The sequence below is a fragment of the Protopterus annectens genome, chromosome 1.part2 (genome assembly GCF_019279795.1).
Source record: "Protopterus annectens isolate FY-2018-M chromosome 1.part2, PAN1.0, whole genome shotgun sequence".
Classification (NCBI taxonomy): Eukaryota; Metazoa; Chordata; order Ceratodontiformes; family Protopteridae; genus Protopterus; species Protopterus annectens.
The window spans coordinates 387,481,219-387,504,501 of NC_056727.1; the positions used below are offsets into that span (position 1 = coordinate 387,481,219).

At 37.4% G+C, this 23,283-nt stretch overlaps 1 protein-coding gene across 1 annotated transcript in view; it reads left to right on the top strand.

Moving 5' to 3' along the window:
* The window catches only part of PLCB1 (phospholipase C beta 1), a 4,354,095-nt gene that overhangs the window by 1,161,331 nt on the left and 3,169,481 nt on the right, over window positions 1-23,283 (top strand). Inside the window, exon 3 of the mRNA XM_044056572.1 lies at window positions 22,294-22,362. Coding sequence (XP_043912507.1) covers window positions 22,294-22,362 — 69 coding nt within the window. The remainder of the gene's footprint in view (window positions 1-22,293; window positions 22,363-23,283) is intronic.

Consider the following 23,283-nt stretch of genomic DNA (forward strand, 5'->3'; position numbering starts at 1 on the left):
CAAAATGCTTGACTTACAGACATGTGCTGGGAACTCCAACGCTAAACTGTCTAATTTAATCATAAAAATGGATTTAACTGATTTAGCATTCCCTGTACGAAAATATGTTTCCTAATAGAATTTGATATTTTTGTAAGAAATGTGAAAGAACAATGCATGTTCTTCCACATATAGGGTAGAAATGTTGAACTTATCTAACATTACAATGAAATGTTCACCTAGTTAAACATAGAGACATAACTTTTGTAATAATATTTTGAGATAATATTTCAGTAAAATAATTGAATGGGTCTGTATCACAAAGTCTGACTTGATCAGTGCACAGTTCTCTAAACAGGTGATTTTGTTGCGCTGTGTTAAAATACATTTCCTGTTCAAAAACCCCTTGGCTGTTGCCCTGTAGTAGAAGATAAGGCTGCATACATCTCATATCAAAATTGTTAAAAAAGTCCACTTTTTAAATTAAAACAGAGGCATATCTTCATGTGTTAGCAATGTGTTGAGACAAAAAAAATCAGAGTATTAAACCTATGAGTCTGCATTATGAAATCGGAAAAAGTCCCAAAGAATATATTGTACAGAGTTGATGTAAAATGCTTGGCTTTGTTAGGCACTAAGAAAATGAACAGAATATGAAATGCAGAATTTTCAGTCTGGTAGTTGATAGTCATTTGGGACTAAATTTTCAGGATGGTGGTAATATGCATCTTTGTCATGAGGTTGGACGTGTCACTGTGCAGTACTGTTAAAATGTGATTCCACAGCTACGTTTGAAATGACATTTCCTTTCTATTACCTTGTTTTAAATAGAGGTGTGTAAGGCAGCTCAAAATTTTCAATAAACTCTTCTCTTGATCAGTGGTAAAACACCGATTCTACACGTTTAAAAACAGTAATGCTATCACTGCCAGATTGACCTAGGTCATGCCTGGAAAGGGTCTGCGGACCAGGCCTCTCACTCATTTAACAAAATAAATCAATACTTCATCAACACATACATACATACATAAAAATAGATATATTTTAATAAGGTATTAAGCTGAGAGTACTTAGCAGTTAATTTGCCATCAAAGTATTATGAGGCTGTGAGGGAGGTAATTTAGGACCATTTTATTTGTTTATAAAAAATGTTCTGGGCATTTAAGCATCATTCGCCATTTAAATATCCTAAATATATGTGTTTCTGAGCCAGTGCTATATGCTGTAATAGCAATGAGTGAGGGCAGACGAGCAAGGAATTTTTTATATTTGTTTTTAATATTTTCTTTGTTTCTTTATTTTGTAATGTGTGTTGCATTTGTCTTTAAAACCAATGTGCAGATTAGAGCTGTGTGACCAGCTACATCTGACATTTGACTCTCCTGAATTTAAATATTAGATGTGGGGAAATGTGTAATCCCACTAGCTGCATTAGTTATCAAGGAGATGTACATTGTGTGGGGATGGTCAAATACAGTTAGTGGAGTGTTTAATAATCCAGTTTAATAAATCATCCACATTTCCATTGTTCTGTGTAAATAATTGATAATGCATAATTACTCAAGCTAGGTATAAGCATTACTTTACTGACTGAAGGGCTGGGGTGTGGATGATGTGGAATCTGCTCCTATCCATCCTTACTAATGTGTGTGCTAAACCTTATCCTAACACTGCCCCTGTCCTTAACCCCATAACACTATTAGTATTCTGAAAAAAATATGCCTATATTTAGTGGTAGGTTTTTGGGTAATTGATCACAAAAGGAAGCTCAACTTGCTCATGCCTACTAACTGTAACTCAACCTATATCTCTAATCCTATGTATTACCTTAAGAAAAACAACTAAACAAGACATTCAGAGACACAACTGATGTACTAGCACAAATACACAATACTAAACCTATCCCCATACTTAGCCTGTACTCTAACCCTGGCACACAACCTGCTACAAACAGTCTCAAAGTATTCACACACACACACACACAAACACACACACACACACACACACACACACACACACACACACACACACACACACACACACACACACACACACACACACACACACACCTTAATTTATTCTCTCACTTTGCCCTTACTATAACCCTAACCAGAAAATGCCTGTACACCTACTCCCTTCCCTGTTACCCTAATATTAAACATTCAACTTTCCTGCTTTTGACATATGCAGCATTTGACAGAGTGCTTTAAATCAATATCCACACTGAAGACATTGATAGGCACCTACATATATATATATATATATATATATATATATATATATATATATATATATATATATATATATATATGTGTGTGTGTGTGTATGCAGCTAGATAGATAATTAATGGGAGAAAGGTGGAAGAGTGTAGCATTCCATCTCAAAGGGTGTAGCATACCTCTTAACCTTTCAGTGTGAGAATTCTGGACAAAGCCAAAAGCAGTGTTCGGAGGGGTAGGCAAAGGCCCCCCCCCAAAAAAAAATAGATACAATTTTTAAATGTCACTCTGATAAACTTAGAAAGCTGGTAGCATGCATTTTCCAAAGGGTATGACACCTGAAATGCAAATGTCTATCCTTATTTACTGTCTTCAGTCTTCAATAATTTTGCCAGAAAACCAGAACTGCCATGAGGAATAAAAATATGGACATTCTGTGAAAGTATGGATAGGTGAGAGACATGGAGTGCAGGCAAGCTTTCCCCAAAGCAAAAATGCCTTTTTTTAGTAATTTTGATAGACTAAGTGCTCTTCACATGTGAGTGATATCAGTCTTTTTTTTCTTTACTTTTTTTGGTACTTACTTATTATCGCAACCAGATTTACTACCTGGCAAAACTCGTCATGCGTGGATGAAAGTATTGATTTTAACAGTAAAAGGGTTGTGTGAAGTACTACTTAGTACTGTTTCACATTGTGTATCACTCAGGAAGATGAATAACCAACAAATGTGTTTATTGGGGATGTACTTTTACACTGTTTACTGCAGTCTAGAAGATGTTTACAATTCCAAATCATGTGTTGCTACTTACACATTACAAACTGTTGTCTTGCTGACTATTCCACCATGTGTTACAGTCTTCCTACTAAGGGATGTATAATGCACCTTCTGTGGCTTGTTATTAATACACAGTGCCATTCATTTTTTCACCATTGCTTTGTCATTGTGTTATACCTACTAAGGGATGCATAATGCACCTTCTGTGGCTTGTTATTAATAGACAGTGCCATTCATTTTTTCACCATTGCTTTGTCATTGTGTTATACCTACTAAGGGATGCATAATGCACCTTCTGTGATTTGTTATTAATACAGTGCCATTCATTTTTTCACCATTGCTTTGTCTTTGTGTTATACCTACTAAGGGATGCATAATGCACCTTCTGTGGTTTGTTATTAATACACAGTGCCATTCATTTTTTCACCGTTGCTTTGTCATTGTGTTATACCTACTAAGGGATGCATAATGCACCTTCTGTGGCTTGTTATTAATAGACAGTGCCATTCATTTTTTCACTGTTGCTTTGTCATTGTGTTATACCTACTAAGGGATGCATAATGCACCTTCTGTGATTTGTTATTAATACAGTGCCATTCATTTTTTCACCATTGCTTTGTCTTTGTGTTATACCTACTAAGGGATGCATAATGCACCTTCTGTGGTTTGTTATTAATACATAGTGCCATTCATTTTTTCACCGTTGCTTTGTCATTGTGTTATACCTACTAAGGGATGCATAATGCACCTTCTGTGGTTTGTTATTAATACAGTGCCATTCATTTTTTCACCGTTGCTTTGTCATTGTGTTATACCTAATAAGGGATGCATAATGCACCTTCTGTGGCTTGTTATTAATAGACAGTGCCATTCATTTTTTCACCATTGCTTTGCCATTGTCTTATATTGTAATTTGCGACATTTCTCCTTGGACGTGGATTCACTGAATCTACTCTGCATTGTGTACAGAATGCATGAGCAAAGTAACAGTCATCGTGTGTATTATAACTGCTATTTATTCAGTTTTCTGCATATTTTTTGGTTTGTAAAAAGTTTTTTTTTCCAAGGTGTGCAGTAAACATGTCGAAATATGTAATAAATAAACAGGTCCTTCTACAGAAGAGCCAGAAGCAGCAGGCATTTTTATTGCATTTTTCCGTAAGTTAGGGTGAGGACGGATGGTAGCCATGACAAGGAATTTTGCCATTACTCCTCTTTCAATGTTACAAGCTAGGTGAAAGAATAATAATCAAGAGTTTTTACAACCCTTTCCTGGTAAAGATAAGTTTGCGAAAACCTTACAAATTACGTGAGGTTAGCAAAGTGGTTGCGACACATGACGAGTTTTGCCAGGTAGAAAATCTGGTTGCGTTAATACGTAAGTGCCCTTTTCTTAACAATTGTCAGTTTGCAAAACTCAGTGCCTTATCACACAGCCTTTTACCATAGGCTTTCTTTTTTTCATATTGTTGCATGGAGTTATGCAGCATGAAACTAAATACAGTAAGCTATATACTTTTCCACAGGTGTCAGATATGTAATATTTTTTATGTGCAGTCAGAAGATAAAATTCATACTAAAGTATCTCATCGAAAATGCCAAAACATAACATCCAGATTACTTAATAATTAGAATACAGTCCTCATTGGGCCTTAGGCTAGCATATACATTATTTAATTTTATGAATAACAGTCTTGGATCCCAAGAGTTTTAGTAGTTGATGGTATATATTCTCTTTGAAGATGTGTTAAATGCTATAGCTCATTTTAATTAGGTGAGTTTTTATTTCCCTCAGGATGGAGGAGAATGTTTTTATCTGTTCTGTAGATTCACATTTTTTGGTATCACAATTTGTTGCCTCCAGAGCCAGTTATTACTGCATTCATATTCTCTGCTTAGAATCCTTTTGCCAAGTGCTGAACTTAATCATAAAGGCCTGAAGTTAACAATGCTGTGGTGTATGTTTTGCATTTGTATGTGTGACCCAGCGTTGAGGTTAACAGTGCAAAAGACAAGCTCCTCTGTCTTTAAAACGACTCATCCAGCACTTTTTGAATAGCTTATAAATGCAGGACTGTTAGAGCACATCTTGTGCTATACACAATAGGAGTAAAGTACTCATTGACTGTTTAGCATACTTATAGTGACAGTAAATGTCTAGCAAAAAATTTACATTGGCACAATTTCAGGAATATCACTACAAAAGTTTAGAATCATTTGCTTTTAAATGGTAGTATTCCAAGACTGTACACAAAAGGGAGAAGCATGTGAGAAAGAAAATTGGAGTCATGCAGAAATCAGATGAAGACCTGAATACACAAGGTATGGCAGTTTAATTTGAAAATATTTCTTGCTGATGTTTTGCAATGGTTATATATGTACATGCCATTTCACAAAGTAGAAGCATGCACATGAGCAATATTCATAAAGATCTTAGCCATAAGTGGTAAGGCTGATGAAAAATAAGCCCTTCAGGACACATTAGCCACAATGAAGAAATACCTCATTACTGGCATGTCTCTAAATTGCTCTTTTTATTGCCACAAGCACTTGCAAGCCCTTTGCTGAAGTAATCATCACTCGTGGGCTATGTATCTTGTTAGCTCCATGGCATGTGCAATAACTACATTAGGACAAACACCCCCTTTATTCACTTTCCCATGCATATGCACACATCGAAGCATATACAGACAAACATACACACATGAGCACACACACACACACACACACACACACACACACACACACACACACGGACATATGTCCTCATGTCCCAAGTGTCTTTAATGTTACAGAAAGTACATGACTTTGCCTTTTGAGCAGGCCTGATCACCACACTGACTATTACAGTCAGCCAATAATGCCAGGAATTAGTATTTCAGACTTCTTATTGACCAGCATATGCACTGCACTGGATAACTTGTTGTTCTGTTAATGTATGTTACAGTAATATTTAACTGTCCCTGTTGTCAGTTCCACCCAGTATAACACTTTTTGCTTGTTAGTCAATGTCAATTTAGAGAAATGGCAACCACACACACACACACACACACACACACACACACACACACACGAACACAGCATACACATACACACTCATAAATGCACTCACACACAAACTGACACACAGACACTCACACAAATACACATCCACACATACAGAAGATAGAGACGAAGAAGTGCAGAGACACATACACATTTACAAATGCATTCACACACAGGCTGACCCATGCATACTCACACAAACAGAGGTGCAGACATATGCGTGCATACACACACAAACACGCGCGCACACACACACACACACACACACACACACACACACACACACACACACACACACACACACACACACACACAGACACACACACACACACACACACACACACACACACACACACACACACACACACACTCAGACACACACACACACACACACACACACACACACACATATGCACATGCATACACAGCTCACACACACATGCACATGTATACAGCCCCATATGCATGCACATGCGCACACAGCACACAGCCCTCATATCCATGCCATTTATATACAGCCCTCCCATACATGTACATGTATACACAGCCACACATACATGTGTATACAGCCTCTACACACATGCACATGTGCACACAGCCCCCACATGCATGCATATGCTTACACATCCCCACTTTCACTCAAAAAGAATCCTTCTTTTAGGCCTAAAGTGGTCATAGCATCTAATTATAACCGGGATTTGTCCATACAGGTTAGATGTGAAAATTAAGAACTTAACCCTATATGTATTGGAGTGGGTCTGTCTTTTATAACAATTAAGCCCAAGTTGCCCCACCTTGGCCAAAATGGTCTCAGTGCCCAATCAAGTTTTTGTATGCTTGCCTTAACTCAGTGTCTTAAATCTCGAAAAAGAGAGCTAGATTGTTACTTTGTGAGATGGAAGAAGTACCTAGTAACTAGGGAAATTATGGAGTGCCTGGTGATCCTAAATGTCTGTGGCCCTAGTCCTACGTATTACCAGAAGATGGACCTACTTTGCAGATCTATTCTTATTATAAGTATATGACATTTATTTATACGCCCATCTCATTAGGGTATTTATTAATTATTCTGCTTTTATACCATTAAATAATCCCCATTTTTATCTTTCTGCAGGGTGTGAGTGTGACAAGATTGCTAAGAAACATAATTTTTGCATTTTTTCAAAAGTAACACACATTAAAGTTAGTCTCTTAGTAAACAAATCTAATCATAAATATGCTACCGTTCCTTGAGTATACAGTTAGTTTCACTTAGGGGTTATATTCTGAAAGTACATCAACATGGTTTCTCAAATATTTTGAGCCTACAGCTATCAAAAAGTATGCATCTAAGGTGTACAATGTCTATAAAGTGGCTATAATTGCTTGTTAGAGGGGCTGTGTTTGGATGAAAATGAATGATGCTATTGTCATTTGATGAAGTTAAACTGTCATTAAGTTTTCTATGCAGGACTAGTGTGCATGTGTGGGAAGCAGGTTGAAATACTTTTTTGTAACTATGTTTTTAAAACACCGTCACACATTTGATGAGTACACAGTTGATAAAATGGCTGCAGTGTATGTGTATGAAGACTACTGGTGGACCAAAGTGATTCACACTTGCAGTTGTTTGATCACTGTTCCAGCCTGGCAGAAGCAAAACCAAGCATACCCGCAATGATTTTCACTAGCCCATTGCAAACTTTAATTGTTAAGCACTTAGTTATAAATGACTCCAGAAGAACAATTAAAATCTTCAGCAATCATACAATCTAAATATATAAAACTTTGTCATATGACAGCAACCACATGAGCAACTCATCTAGAAAACAAAGTAGATGACAAAGTATTAAATATACAATATCATATTAAAATAGCATATAAAATATGTTAAGTATTAAAAATAATATCACATCCCTTGTAAATTCAAAACACTGGTAGAAGAAACATAGTCATTTAATCCTGGTGGCTGCATAGTATTCAGTCTTTATCCTCACAATAACACTTTATGTTTGTGTAAAGTTCCAAGCACTACCTCATAAATCAGGATATATCTTGTTTAATATAAAAATAAAAATTTCTTCATAGCATGTTTGTTCAAAGCAGCCAAGTATTTTTCCTGAGTTCATACGTATTTTAATAAATTCTAGAATTCAACTGTCCCTATTTTTCCCACATAATCCGCTTGGCATGTGAATATGGCAAGGTACATTACCTCTTTTGACAAAGAATCCAAATTCTAAAATTCATGGGTAACTAGGAATTACCAAATTAGGGACATATTAAATATATTTACACCACCCAAACTTTCTCAATGTGTTGTTGGCATACACATTTGAAACACCTTTGTTTGATTCTAATTTTTGTTTTATGTTAAAATTCTATCTAAAAACAAAGGTTAGTTGTTTGCTCAAACTTTTATTTTATTGTTTAAATTTGCCATCCACTATTTTAATAATATTAATCACAGGAATGTTATCTAAAGTACAAGTCAAAAGTATGACTTTGTTTTTAATAATGTTAACATCCCTTTTTCTCAATATGTAAGACATATGTTTTCATGAAACAGGAGAAAATGTAGGGCCTCTGCTTGATTTTAATTCATCTTCTACTTCAAGTAATATGTTTTCAAGGTATGAGCTATCCTTAAACGTGTTCATCAGACAATTTAATTCCTGCACAAACTGGTCATTATTAGAAAAGTAACCTTTTCAACACAAATCTTTTGTTTAGGTGGTGGGTAAATAGCATAATACAAATATCCCCTACTAAAGGTTGTCTTCATGCAATAGTAGGCTGGGACTGACTTTCCAAACTATCCTTTTTTGATTATGACATTCAAGAACTCAAATGACTTTTCTTGCACATTCTGTTTAAATCTCAAAAAAGAAGTAATAAATTCTGTATATAGCACAACTCATTCAAACAATACATACCACAGTCTACAATATAAAGTAGAATTCAAAGAAACTAGTAAAAATGTAAAAATGCTTTGCAAAACTAGTATTCATTGCGTTATTTTTTCTTTCAGAAATGGAGTACAAGATTTGCATACATGGGGGGAGGGGTACAAGCAGCAGTCATTGCTATATCTGGCATTTAATGGAAAAACTCTCCTTCAAACAAAACTAGTTGTTCAATAAAACTGATTATAAAAATAATCATGTAAAAGTCTTACATCTGTATTTAAAAACATTTTGAAATCAGTAATACGTTCCATAAACCATTGTATGCCCAGCAAGTATGGTATAACAGTAAGCTAAATGTATTACATCAAAAGTAACAAGCGCGGCATCCATCAAGAATTAAAACATTTTCAAATAATTAAAAACTGCATGAATCCTTAAAATTTTCACATCCACAAAATTTACATAACTAAAATATGATTTTAATTTACTATCAACAAATATTGGTAAATCTTCTGTTCTGGATCCTGTACCATCTACCACTGGTTGGGAGGGTGGCCTAATGGTTAAGGTGTTTGCCTTACAAGCACAAGGTGCAGGGCTTGAGTCTCACAAGGGATAATTAACTAGACTTAAAATTACAAGCCATAAGGGCAGTTAGCCTAGTACTAATCTATAAACCTAAGTGGAAGATTTGGGAATCTTTGTTATTCCATAGATTGCAAGTACAATTGCATTTTTAACATTTAAGAAACTCTTATTCCCTTTTAGGTATAATATGCTGCAAAATAAAGTATTCCGAAAACAGTCAGTCTTCATATAGACTGCATTTACTTCATTTGTAGATACTTGCTCATAGACCTGAGTTTCAAATCACAAAGAAAACATTTTGGAAGAATAAACAATATTGTTCATTAGAACTACCTTGCCCCTTTGTCCACTTTCATTATTCTAATTGATTTGTCAGTCATTATACGATGAAGCAATAAGCATTCTGCCTTAGTAAGTATATTATTGCCTAAACTGTTTTATTTAAACTAATGGAATGGGTCTCAATTTCACACAACCTTTGAAATTTCACTAATAATTTATATAATGTTCCTTAGGTTATATAATTATATAGCAGTACATGTGAAGTATAATGTTAATGTTAATTTGTTAATACAGCTTGATCACTTTTGTATAAATGTAAATTTGTCTATGTCACAACTGATAAATTCAATAAAGGTGATTAAAAAGGTATTTAAAAATGTCATAATAGCAGAAAAAAACCAACACCCTAATAATGGGTAATTTCAACTACCCCACCATTAATGGGGAAAACTACTGATGTACCAAATCTTTTGCTCAAAGTTTTCTCGCCCCCACCAGGGGCAGCAATATCCTAGACCTGGTTATTACCAACATGGGCGACTGGTGTTCCACACCAGAGGTCAATTCCTCGTTGGTCAGATCCGACCACAAGCTAATCACCCTAGACATCCACATCCCGCCCCTGATTAGGGAAACCACTGTAAAAACTTTCTCCAAAACCAACTTCACGACACCCATGCAGATGGACAATAGAGGTACGACTGTTGAATCCTACACAAATGCACTTTATAAGCACTTACACAAGTGCATGTATTGTGCAATCCCTAACAGAACTAAGATGCTATCTCCCAAAAAAGGAAGCCAATCTGGTGGTCCCTGCCATAAACAAACTCTACAACAGAAGAAAGAAACTGTTGAAATAAAGAGTAAAATCCCATGACTGGAGGAACTCGCTGGTCAGCCTCAGTAAGAAGCTGAGATCCCTCATAAAATCCTTCAAAGCTAATTACAAAAACAAAATCGCCACTGATTGTAAAGACACCCACAAAGCATTCTATAGCTATGTCAAGAATGGCAACACTCAGATCTGCTCTGAGCTACAGCACAATGGCACTAAATACACAGAACCAACTGATATTGCTAACATCCTGGCAGATAGGTTCAGTGCTAACTTTAGCCCCCTCTCACCCCCTAAAGAGCCCGTCTCTGTACTGGAAGTATGCAAAGTTCATGTAATCACGGCTGCACAGGTAAAAACCACACTCTCAAAGCCAAGAACACAGCATCCATGGGACCTGACAACATCCCAGGCTGCGTTTTACACAGACTACAGAACGAACTGGCACCCCACCTAAGTGCCGTGTTCAGTCATAGCCTCACCTCAGGATTTGTGCCCACTGAATGGTACACATCGATGGTTATCCCACTCCATAAAGGTGGAGCTACCACGGACCCTGGGAACTACCAACTCATTAGCCTGACAAGCCTGGTGTGCAAGGCTATGGAATGTATCATCGTGGAACTTATAAACAAAGATACTGTTAATCTCCAAACTCTAGACCCCACCCAATTTGGGTTTGTAAAAGGCAGATCATGTCTCCTAAACCTGATAGACTTCTTTGAAGCAGTCACAAAAGTCGTAGATGAGGGTATGGTGGTTCACACAGCCTATCTAGATCTTGCCAAGGCTTTCAACACCATCCCCCACTCTGGAATTATAGATAAAATCACTAAATTAGGTATAAATCCCTATGTCACAAGATGGGTTGCCAACTGGCTCACTGAAAGAACCCACACTGTGAAAGTAGCAGACTCCAAATCCAACTTCAGACCAGTGACAAGTGGAGTACCACAGGGTTCAGTCCTGGGTCCTCTCCTGTTTGGTATCTACTTCTCTAAAGTACAGGCTAACACAGAAGGTCTTTGGCTAACAAAGTTCACAGATGACTGCAAACTAGGAGCCATAATTGAAACTCCTCACGATGTGGACATCCTATAAAAGGGCCTCACTAAGACAGATGCCTGGTGTCAAAGCCATGGCCTCAAGCTCAATGCCAAAAAGTGCATTGTCATCCCCTGTGGTAAAAACTCTGTACCCATGAACTACCACATAGGCGGTAGTCTACTTAACACCAAAAGTATGAAAAGAGACCTTGGGACACAGGTGGACCATAGTCTCTCCTTTGATAATCACATCGTCACAGTAGTCAGGAAATCCTTCTCATCAGAAAAGGTTTCTCATCCAGGAAAAAAGAGGTCATTGTTTCCCTCTACTCATCACTAATTAAACCCATTATAGAGTACAATACCCCGTTTGGTATGTACCTCACAAGACATCTACAACAACGGGAAAGGCCACAGAACTACCTCACAAAGGATTACTGGCATCAAACAGATGCCCTATGCAGACTGTCTCAAAAAACTCCAGCTTCCTACTCAGAGGTGATCTCTGCCTAACATACAAAGCTATGTCAAACCCAGAGCTGTTTGACATGCTCCACTTAAAGAAATCCCAATCCCTCTGAGCTACATGCTCTAGGGGCCTAAACCTTGTCACCACAATAAACAGAACATGCCAGAGGGATAGATTCCTATCCCTGAGACTTCCCATACTCTGGAACAAACTACCTATATATATCAAACAAAGCTCCTCATTAGCACTCTTCAAGAAAAATCTTGATGATTGGATGGAAAATAAGAAAATCACCCCAGGGATCACTTCTGTGGCTCTGCTCGACAAGGACATAGGAAAATTATTTTCTTGGGTGGCGAAAGCCAGGGTACCTATTTGGATAGGCTTATATAGGCCCTTTTGGCCAACAGCCTAGTACCTACCTATGAACCTATAAAAAAAGTTTGCATTTTCCAAATCTGAAATATTCATATTGCCACTAGTAGTTTTGCAGTTCATACTGGTTGACTCATTTTTATTCGGTTTTATCATTTCTGTAAGGTAGTTTTTTCTGGTCCCTCTTCAGATCAGCATTTTTTTTTTATTTTATTTTTCCAATGTTTTTCAAATTCTCTTTAAATTATAAAAACATCAGCTTACTAATGATGGAATTTTTCTCTCTGAAGTCATGTCTAAACCTCAGGTTGACTGGACTGACTTTATTTATATACAGTGTGGAACTTATATATCTCTCCATATGATTTTTAACTCTTGTTTCCAGGACCATTTTCTATACTCTTTGTATGACTTTTCCAATGCTACAATTCATTTATCTACCCTTCCACTGACTTAAGGATAAAATGAGTTTATCCTTTTTTGTATGAAGAGCTATCAACAGTTCTTATAGTGTTTGGTATATTAAATATTGCAGATGTTTTGTTTACAACTTGAATTGTTGCATGTTTTAATGTTAGTATTGCAGGATTCTCCACTGGGAGTATTGAATGTTAGTTTGTTTAAGCAGTCTGTAATAAATAATGACCGCTAAAGCTCTGTGGTAGCACATGACTTTGTTGTCTTAGGTAGTTCTTGTATTTCAGTCTGCACAGTTTTGTTAAGTGAACATTATTAAAGACTCATTCCAACTATGTCATCTATTTGTGGAAACAATATTCTGATCATAGCTTTTATTTTCAGAAAGATAACTTAATCCGACCTGTAGTGTAAATCATGCAAAAATGAAATTATCCCTTTGTAGTTTCGATATGTTAGTAACCCAATTAAGTTTCACAGCATGATAATTACCTCCAGTACCAGGCAACAGCATCACCACAGTGTTATTCTTTGGAGACAGCAGATTTCTAGGAGACTACAATGTAAGGCATTTTGTGAACATTGAAAGCATCCATGTATGTGAGGTTGCTATGACATGAGCTAAGACTTTTCTCATGTATCATTCAAGTTTCTATAGCAAAGAAAAATATTTCTGCAGGCAGCAATGACCACATCTGTTCTTCAGCCTTTACTTGGTCAGCTTTAAGGTATTATATCAGCCCATTAAAGCCCATTAAATTAATAAAATCAGTCATTGTTTTCTCTCACCCAGTAGTGAGACTTTGGAGTGTCTATTAAAACTATGTAATTTGCACATTACTGGTATGGATGAACATCCTATCCGCTGGTGACACCTCCTTCAATAACGACATTATTTTCATAGTAATACAATGCCTCCACACCCACCTATTCTCTCCACCGGTGATTCTGTGCATCAGTGCGTACTACTGAAAGTGACACAGCCATCTTTTTATTTCTTGAATGGAGGCGTGTTTGGTCTCCCTGGGTGCCTGTCAAGAATTCTTTCAGGTTTATAGTACCAGTGAGTAGTTTCTGCCTGCTTATTTGCATATATAATGTTGCAATATTTCAATTATTGTGGCATATCTGACCGAAATTTATAAAAGTCAAACTACAACAGTTTGCTTTATAAAGTTTAGGATAGTTAATGTTGCATGCTTCTCTGGAGAGGTGATACGAGTTGCTAAATGTTTATTTACATTTTTTAATAAAGCTTAAGGTTAAACTGCTGTAAGTTATGTTCAGAGAACAAAAATTATTGTTTTGTCTGTTCTGAAAAAAATGAGGACAAAAGTTCTTGACGTATACATTTTCTTGGATGAATTCCTCCTTGTGTCTTTGCCAATTTTTAGTAATTGGTTTATTCTATAATGAACAGCAACTCTTCTTCTACAGATCATCTGATCAAATCAATGCCAAGTTATTTTATAATAAAGTTTAGAGGGAGGCTTTATATCTTTTTGTGTTACAGCTCCTGGAACAAAAGGTAAACATGGTGGTTGTCCTTGATAATGAGAAATTGAAATAAAAAAGTATGCTGAAGATCTAAAAATAAAACTAAGAAAACTCTCTGAAGTCTGAGCCTACATTTTATTTGGAAAATGCAGTTTTTAATATTGTCATTTTTAGATATTTCAGTCAATTTTATACCCATTTTCTTAGCCAAATACTTTATTGTCTGAGGGGATTTGCATATTCATAAACACTAGAAATGCTTTTATTCGCCAAGATTTTTCTATTTTTTCAGTCCCTTTTTGAATATGTGTGAAGATACAATAATGAGTGTTACAAACCTATGTTACAGTTTCAAATGCAGTTTCCTAACAGTAACAGTTGTTTTTCAATATTTTCATCTGAGACATGCAGTTCAACTATGGCTTATGATTGTCTGAGATGTCAGTTTTCAAGGTCGGCACAAATCTATCTATATCTATATCTGTATCTATATCTATATCTATATCTATATCTATATCTATATCTATATCTATATCTATATCTATGTCTATTTGGGCATTGTATAAAAATTATAATTATTTTTATTATACCACAGAGTTATTATATTCAGGCTAAGAGTATAGAGAAAATATAATTATTTACCTGCATTTCATTTTATAAACACAGTTTTGTGTGTTGGCAGCTTGTTGTCTCGTGGCTCAGATTTACAGTTGCAGGTTTGCAGCTTCTGATGCAGATGCTGTTTTTCAGATCCAAGCTATTTTGTGCCATGAAAGTAGAGTTCGTATCATGTAATCATCACTGATGTACTACTGTCACAATAATGAAACATCTAGCAGGGTAAATAATTGTTTAAAGTATGCATAGACTCTGTTAAAGGATTCTATAACTCAAAGATATTCAGAATTTCTTGATTCATAAATAAAATATCACCAATAATTGACAGTTTATCTCGACTGTTTCCAGGCAGCTTTGTTTTGCATTTAATTTTATTTCTTCTTATGCTTCCATTTGGGCAATAAAAAATAACTTACTTGCATGTTAGTTTCATTAATACATCATAACATATATTAATTTTCATTGTCCTCTATAGCTGAGTCAAAAATTACATCATTGTTGCCTATGTGACCATTAAATTAACAAGATAAATTCAACCAAAGAAAAATAATGACCAAAAGTCAATATATCCATGAACATTAAGAAGCCATAATCATAGTGTAACCACACTGGCCAGATAGCATGACCAAGCCCTTTCTAGCTACCAGTTAGAGTCTGGGTGCGTAACCCAAGCCCCTTCAGACATTTCAAATTAATGACCGACTCAGTACTTAACTCTTTGACCATACATAAATTGCCTTGAACCAAGCCTTATTGTTCTTCCCAACATGGTGATCCACTAAAAAGCATCCAGATTGCAATGAGAAAACACAAGGGAGTAAACATGTGACTGTGCCTGTGTATGCCATTTCCCCTAAAATATCTCTTCAATAACTAACCACTAATTATAGGCATCTTATTGATTTAATAAAGAACATCACTAGCAACCTTTATTGGCTAAATTAAAGTAATCATTAGTAGACAAAGTTAACTGCAAATTAAACAAGTAAAAACCCGAGCCATTCAATTGGATTCCAGCTGCCTTGTAAAAATCTTTGTTGGGCTTTGATAAGTCCTTGTGCTTGATAAATTGCAGGTCAATTTATCGACTGTCCATGCTACCCAGTAACTGAAAAGGCATGTCAATACTTCTGCAGCTGAACTTCTCAAAGTGTCCTCCTAATGAAGTCTCAGTAGCATGGCAGACCAAAATAAAATGATGTCTTGATGCAGAGTGTGCAGTTTGTGGAGGTTAGATAAAATTCTAGCTACAAAGATCTTCTTTGGAACCAAGGTTAAGTTATTGCTTTCAAGAAGAATGATCATGGTAGTGAGAAACTCCAATTTAGCTGATAGCTGCCACCAAATATCCCACAGTTGGAACCATGAAAGGTCTGGGAAGACAAACCAAATGATTACGTGGAGATTATGATTGACGACACCTGTGTACCCTGATGGGTAGACTTCTGCCTGCCAAGCCTTGCTTTGAATAAAAGAGTACCCCAAAATATACAGAACTACTTTCCCTGTAAAGTAAAATACCATTGTTACTTCCAAATATAATAGACAAAGGCATCAAGTAACCATCTCACTGTGCTCTTACTGTGCCAAGTCGAAGTTCCGCCTATGCAGAAACAAAATGTATGGAGTATCTGGTCTCGCTCAAAAGGGGTTTCCTCACAGCTGTATTGACTTCTGCTGGGATGATTGGGCAACCTGAAAATAAGATGGGATGATAAGGTGTTGGGAGATAACCTACAAAAAGAAGCAGTCCAGTGGACTGGGCATGTGACATAAGACCTGGCCATATGAAGTCAAATTTGGTGTTCTTCACAGGAATGGTCCATTTTGTATTTCCCCAATCAGACAAAAACAAGACTTTTTGGTTATAATATCATCACCTCAACACAAGAGATGAAGTAGCTTGCTGGCTGTAAATGACCCAGTATAGAACTAGGTAAACAAGCTGGCCCAAAGAAGGAAAGAATACAAATATCCACTGAATGCTAATGTTCTTTAATAATATTTCCCAACAGATGGCAATTTATAAGTTTCCTGGGGTCTGATGAAGCACCTGTAATGTTTTCATAGCCATTCATAAGCCTGTGACTGGAAACTCAGGCAGCGCATGAATTGAGCCTGCCAGTCTAAAGCTACTAGATGTATTCATAAGGTATTGGGTACATCATTTAACAAACATCTATGTGCTGAAGACTCTAACACTAATGATAGATGTCAATGCTTGAGGGGCTGCCATAAACTCTTGCAACATTTTTGAAGGATTGCAATGAAGAAGAATAAGTCTTTTTGGTAACTGGGGTCCAAGATTTGGGCAGCAGTGATCTAGATCCTCTTTGCCAATGACCCATTCTTTTGGAAGAATGGGGCGTCCACAAATGTGCAGCATCTGGAGCCAACTGACAAAACCAAGAAACCTGAAAACAGGATAAGCCATCAGCTATGGCATTATCCTTCCCAGATGCATGATGACATGAAAAACTCAACTTAATCTGTAAACTTTAACAGGACTAACAGCGGTATTAATGAATGAACCTAGCTGCAATTTGAGGACCTCTTGCTGAAGACATGAACAACTGCTATGTCTCTGGTGTAAAATAACTTACTGCTGCAAAGCTGCTCCTGCCAAAGTAAAGTGGAGACCCAAGATGGGTAAAAACTTAAAAGGTAATGTCTTTCTTTCTCTGCATGGACTATGACGAGGGCCATTTGGCCACAAACCATTTCCCTTGCTAATAACTACCGATCCCTATGCTCACTGCTGCATCAGTAAATATTTGCACTACCTCAGAAGAAATCTAGGGGCTTTGCCAAAGAGTAACCACATTGTCCTTGTGCAAAAATATGCTCTACAGAGGGAGATCCTCCTTGATCCTGTTGGTAGTACTTACCCTGTGGTGTTTATGTTTCCCACCTTTTAGCAGATTGAATATAAGGTTGCCACCCGTCCTGTTGTCAGTGGGACACTCATGGGTTGAGCTGCCTCATCCCATTGCCTGCTGTGCAAAGTAGTGGGACTTGAAAAGTCCCACTTTTCAATCGCACTGAATTGCCATGGAAAAGCCGCAATTGCTTCCGGCTTTTCCACGGCAACTCAGTTACGTCACCAACCCAGACTTGCAGGAAAAAGCTGCTGCCTGTTAGGTCTGGGTGCTTTAAATCATGCAGCAATTGGCTGAAATTCATGAAAGGGGTGAGGATTGGGGCAGGAAGAGCCCTGCAAGGATCGCGGCTGTAGGAGCACTTTGTTTTAAGTGCTTCTACAGCCACAAAACAGTGACCGAGATTTTTTTTCTAATGAGCCAGCTATCCAGCCAGCCAGCCTACCATCCATCCATCCATCCATCCATCCATCCATCCATCCATCCATCCATCCATCCATCCATCCAGTCATCCATTCATTTATGCAGCCAGCCAGTCATTCATTCATGCCACCAGCCATCCATTCATGCAGCCAGCCATCCATACAGCCATCCATCCATTCATCCATTCATGCAGCCAGCCATCCATTCATGCAGCCATCCATCCATTCATGCAGCCATCCATCCATCCATCCATCCATCCATCCATCCATCCATCCATCCATCCATCCATCCATCCATCCATCCATCCATCCATCCATTCATGCAGCCAGTCATCCATCCATCCATCCAGACAGACATCCATTCATTCAGCCTTCCATTCATCAAGCCATCCATCCAGTCATTCATCCATCCAGCTGCTACTCCCACCAACCAGCTAGCCACTCCAGCAGCCAGCCAAGCAGCCACTCCAGCAGCCAGCTATATAGCCACTCCAGCAGCCATCCGTCATACCCATAACAGCATCTCCTTCACCGCTCCTGTGGTGATGTCATGATAGAGGGTGTGGCCAGTGTCATATTGGCCACACCCCTATGTCCCACTTTGGCTCGCTTAAAAGGTGGCAACCCTAATTGAATAACAATCTGAGAAAGGTCCTATCCAGAGAAATAGCTCTGCAGGTGAAATTTAGTAGATCTTGCAACTGCATGACCGCACTGATTCTTGTTTTGCTAGCTCCAAAAACCTGTCAGTTATAGATCGGAGATGCTGAAACTTGTCAGTATGGAGTTTGAAAGCACAGGCTGGTTAATTAATTACTAGTTCCAGAAAGTGATGGCTTGGCTAGGGCTTTCCAGTTTTGATGGCTAAAGGGACTCCCAGTTCATTGAGTGATTCAAGAAATTTCTCGTGCCTTGTAGTGCACCTGCTCTCCTTACACCTTTTGTCAAGTAGCCGTCTAAGTAATGAGTGGGGGCTTGCCCTGAGGCTCTTTGCTGTCAGCACCAATGGGATGTGGTACTAAAGGTTTCAAAACTTGAGCAGGCCACAGAGCAGCACATAGGCATTGCTGTGTTGAAAAAGAAGAGAACCCAAATAATGACCAGTCATCAACCCTGATGGGAAGAAGGCAGAAGGCTGACTGGATGTCTAGCTTTCACAGCCGCAGATATGTGAATAGAAAAAAAAACTGTTGGGTAAGAGACATGGAGAATTAAATGAAATTCCCCCTCTTTCTGCTTTGTAACCAATTATGTGGTGATATTTTATAAGATGGCCAAGGTAGGGGTGATGAAAAGGGCCAATGAACTTTCCTGCTACGATATCATTCTCAGTTAACTTATAAGTCTGATGTCCATTATCTTTGATAGATGATAGGAATACAATGCCACAATGTACCCTATGACAAATCCCAAAGAAATACTTTGATGAGGAAGGCAGCTGATTGCTTGGTATTTTTTGGAAAGAAGGGTTGTGGGTTTATTAACCCTGATTAGGGAATATGATGGTTTGAGAGTGCATCTGACCCCAAGGAAGGCTACCCTTTTGGACTCAAAAAGATGCCTGGCCCATGCAATGAATCCTGCCTTAAGTTGATCACTGAAGATTGTAATAGGGTTCGTGTTAGTTTACTCTACTTTGCAGATATCTGGTAGCTGGGTGATCCTTTCTGCAGTGGGAACAGAGGTGAGTGAACCTGCAGGTAGGCCATGAACATTTCCCATTGTTGATGGTCTGAAAATATTTAATTTTCAGCTGATTCTCAGATGGGGAGTCATTGCCTATATTATAGGATTTGTACAGCATGATGCTGAGACATATATCTGGGTTTTGTTGGCCCCAACTGAGGGTCTTTTTTGTTGCCTTTAACTTTCTGAACATTTGGTCATACCATGACCATGCTGGTCTTTTGTTTTGCTCCTTGAAGAACAAGGGAGCTGGATAACATATTGGTGTGGTAAGGCACCTACGGGAAAAAGATGGTGACTGGGAATGGTTTAAGCAAAATATCAGTCTACTACTTTAAAAGTGGTAATATTTGCCAACTTAAAACAGTTAGGAGTAGCAGTCTGCTCTAACTGTTATGGATATAACAGGCTGATGTGCTAACCTCTCTCCCTTGTGTATCTGTAGGCTGAGTCACTATTCCTTTTTTAACACTTTTACTATATTAGCACTTAAGATATAGGAAGAGAACCTTAACATCAAGAAATGCAAGCATTGATTCTAATTTAATGCTTTTAATGCTAAGCGCTGACCTATGAAATTGGGAAGACATAGAACACGAGACCTCCCAGTAACTCTGGCACTTGTTAGGGCGAAGTACATAGAGAAATTAACCTGGATGTTCTGCTGCTGCATGTATTCCAGAATGTTCCAGAATGGTTATTCCTGCCAGGACTATAGAGATAGTTTGAAGCCTCCATAGGGGAGTACTCCATGAGATGATCCCATCCATGATGACTGTCAGTAAAAACAGTGGGGGTGGACTAGCAGGCACAGAAATACTGTTTCATTCAGAGTATAAATGGTCTTGAAATAGTACATTAAATTAAGGTTAAGAAGGAAAATATAATTTAATATATTCAATTTTATTTGTCTGTGGAATATCCGTGGAGTTCTGAAACCACTGATGACCCCCTTTTCTATCTGTAAAACAGGTCAAAGCACTAGAGAGCAGAAATCACAAACAGCATGTCACTATCTGCAAGCTTCGCCAAATGCAGCATGTCTCAAGAGGCAACAAAGCTAGCTAAACAAATATCAGTCCCAGTCAGTCAGATGGACAGCAATATATTCACTGCCCTTGCAGCAAATATTACAGTGAAATAAAATACACACACTCACACACACACACACACACACACACACACACACACACACACACACACACACACAAAAAACCTTTCACGGGAATCAAACTCTCAAATCACCAGACTATAGCCTACAGCCCTGCCAGCTCTTCAGCTGTACCATCTCCTCAATAAAGTTAACCAGGTATTTCCTAACAAAAGGCAAAGCTCATTAAAAAGGTACTACAATATTACCCCTAAACCTTCCACTCTATAGACAGTCATCAGACTACTTCATATTGTACTAATGGGCTAACAAGTACTTAAGAATTTCAAGGCAAAATTTACTTATCTGTTATAAATTGAATTAATAAAATCTGTTCGCTGGTGGACAGCTCCATGTAAAGACCAAAAAGGTCAAAAACACTAGTGACACAAATCACTAATCAACTCATATGTTCCTTTGGAAATTTCTTTGATCCAGGCCACTGGACTAAACCTGCTCTGTAGAGCTGGAGTATTTAAGCCCAGCTATCCTCTGCTCACTCCCCCCCACGCCGTGTGACTCACTCAAGGACAAGTCGGTATACTAAACATTTGTGAATGCAGTTTTCCACCTGCATGACATAGTTGATAACCATTAGGTTCACTATAGGTCCAAATAATGATCCTGTTATAAAGCTCTTCACTACTTCTATAGTTAGTCTTTAACGCCTCTAGTACAAATATTGTACTTCCAGTTTAATAACATTTTTATCAGACATTTTAAAGTAAGACTGAGTCAGTACAGTAGTTATTAAGCTTTCTTTTGGAGCCAGTAAATGGTAAGTAAGAAATATCTGCATTTGTGAAGGCATGGCTTTAGAAATGGATGCCTAAATTAATGTAAGAATGATATTTGAAAGAGGACGGCTGGAAATGGTTATTTAATTCTTGTTCATCTCCTCAAAGCTTATGACTTCACATCATTTGTTTAAGTGCAGGTCATCTACATTACTTTTATTTTTGTATACCAGCACAGTTAAGAAATAAAACGTTGCTGCTTACTGTTGTATAGTTCACATCCTACTGTTCAAGCACTGAATTATTCTCAATATATGATGATGACATGCTTTATTCATATTTGCTCTTCCTTAAATTAACCATATATTGTTTTATTGTAGGAAACAGAGCTTCTTGACATCAGCCAGGTTAAAGATGCAAGAACGGGAAAATTTGCCAGAACCCCAAAGGTATGGCATTGCTTCATATATCTTGTATCAAACAATTTCAGTGAAACAATATAGTAAAGCGTACAAAACTACTGAGTATACAAAATGTACCCAGCATTGTGCAGTGAGTGCTCTATAAAATTAGCTTGTAAGCTGTTATTGCTCTGAAAAAATGATCTGAGGTTAATCTTTAGATTTTTGAATATTGTTGCTCTTCTTACTTCTGCAATTCCTTTAAAAAGATGTTCTTATTCGCTACATAATTTCTGTTTGTATTTACAAGAAGACTCCCCTTCCCTTTTTATTATGACATGTACAGATCGTACTTCTCTCATCCTTGCCTTCAACATAACCAAAGATAGTGCTTCATAACATGCTCAGGTACATATTCATGTTTTTCCTGTTATGGAAACATTGCAAAAATTGTTAATATCAATCAGTCTGACCTGAGAAAGTTGGTAAAATGCAAAACACATACACTTTCATTCAACATGCCTCTAGGAGATATTTATTTTTTGTTAACAACATTAAAATCCCACTCCTTATATGCCTAAAATAGCAATTGTTACTATATTCACAGAAACACAAAGATGCGCCACAGATGAAAATGTTTGCTTACAGATTATAGTCTGTGTTTGATAGAACACCACTATGAAACTACTTAACAGTCTTACCAGAAAGACTACCATCTGCAGCAAAATTATCTTCTGTGTTTATTAACGATGTTGGTAATATATTAAAATTGTATCTTGCCCATCCTGCTTTAAAGATTGAAGAGCTGATTTGATCTTTTTATTACTTCTTTTCTGTCATTCTTATCTATTCTTGGAGTTTTCTTTAAGACGGGAAAGTCGAGTATCACTTCAAGAGTTTGTTTCATGAGACAAGTTATATGTAGGTTTGATGTTGTAATGGCTGATGATCTAATATAATGAGACAAGA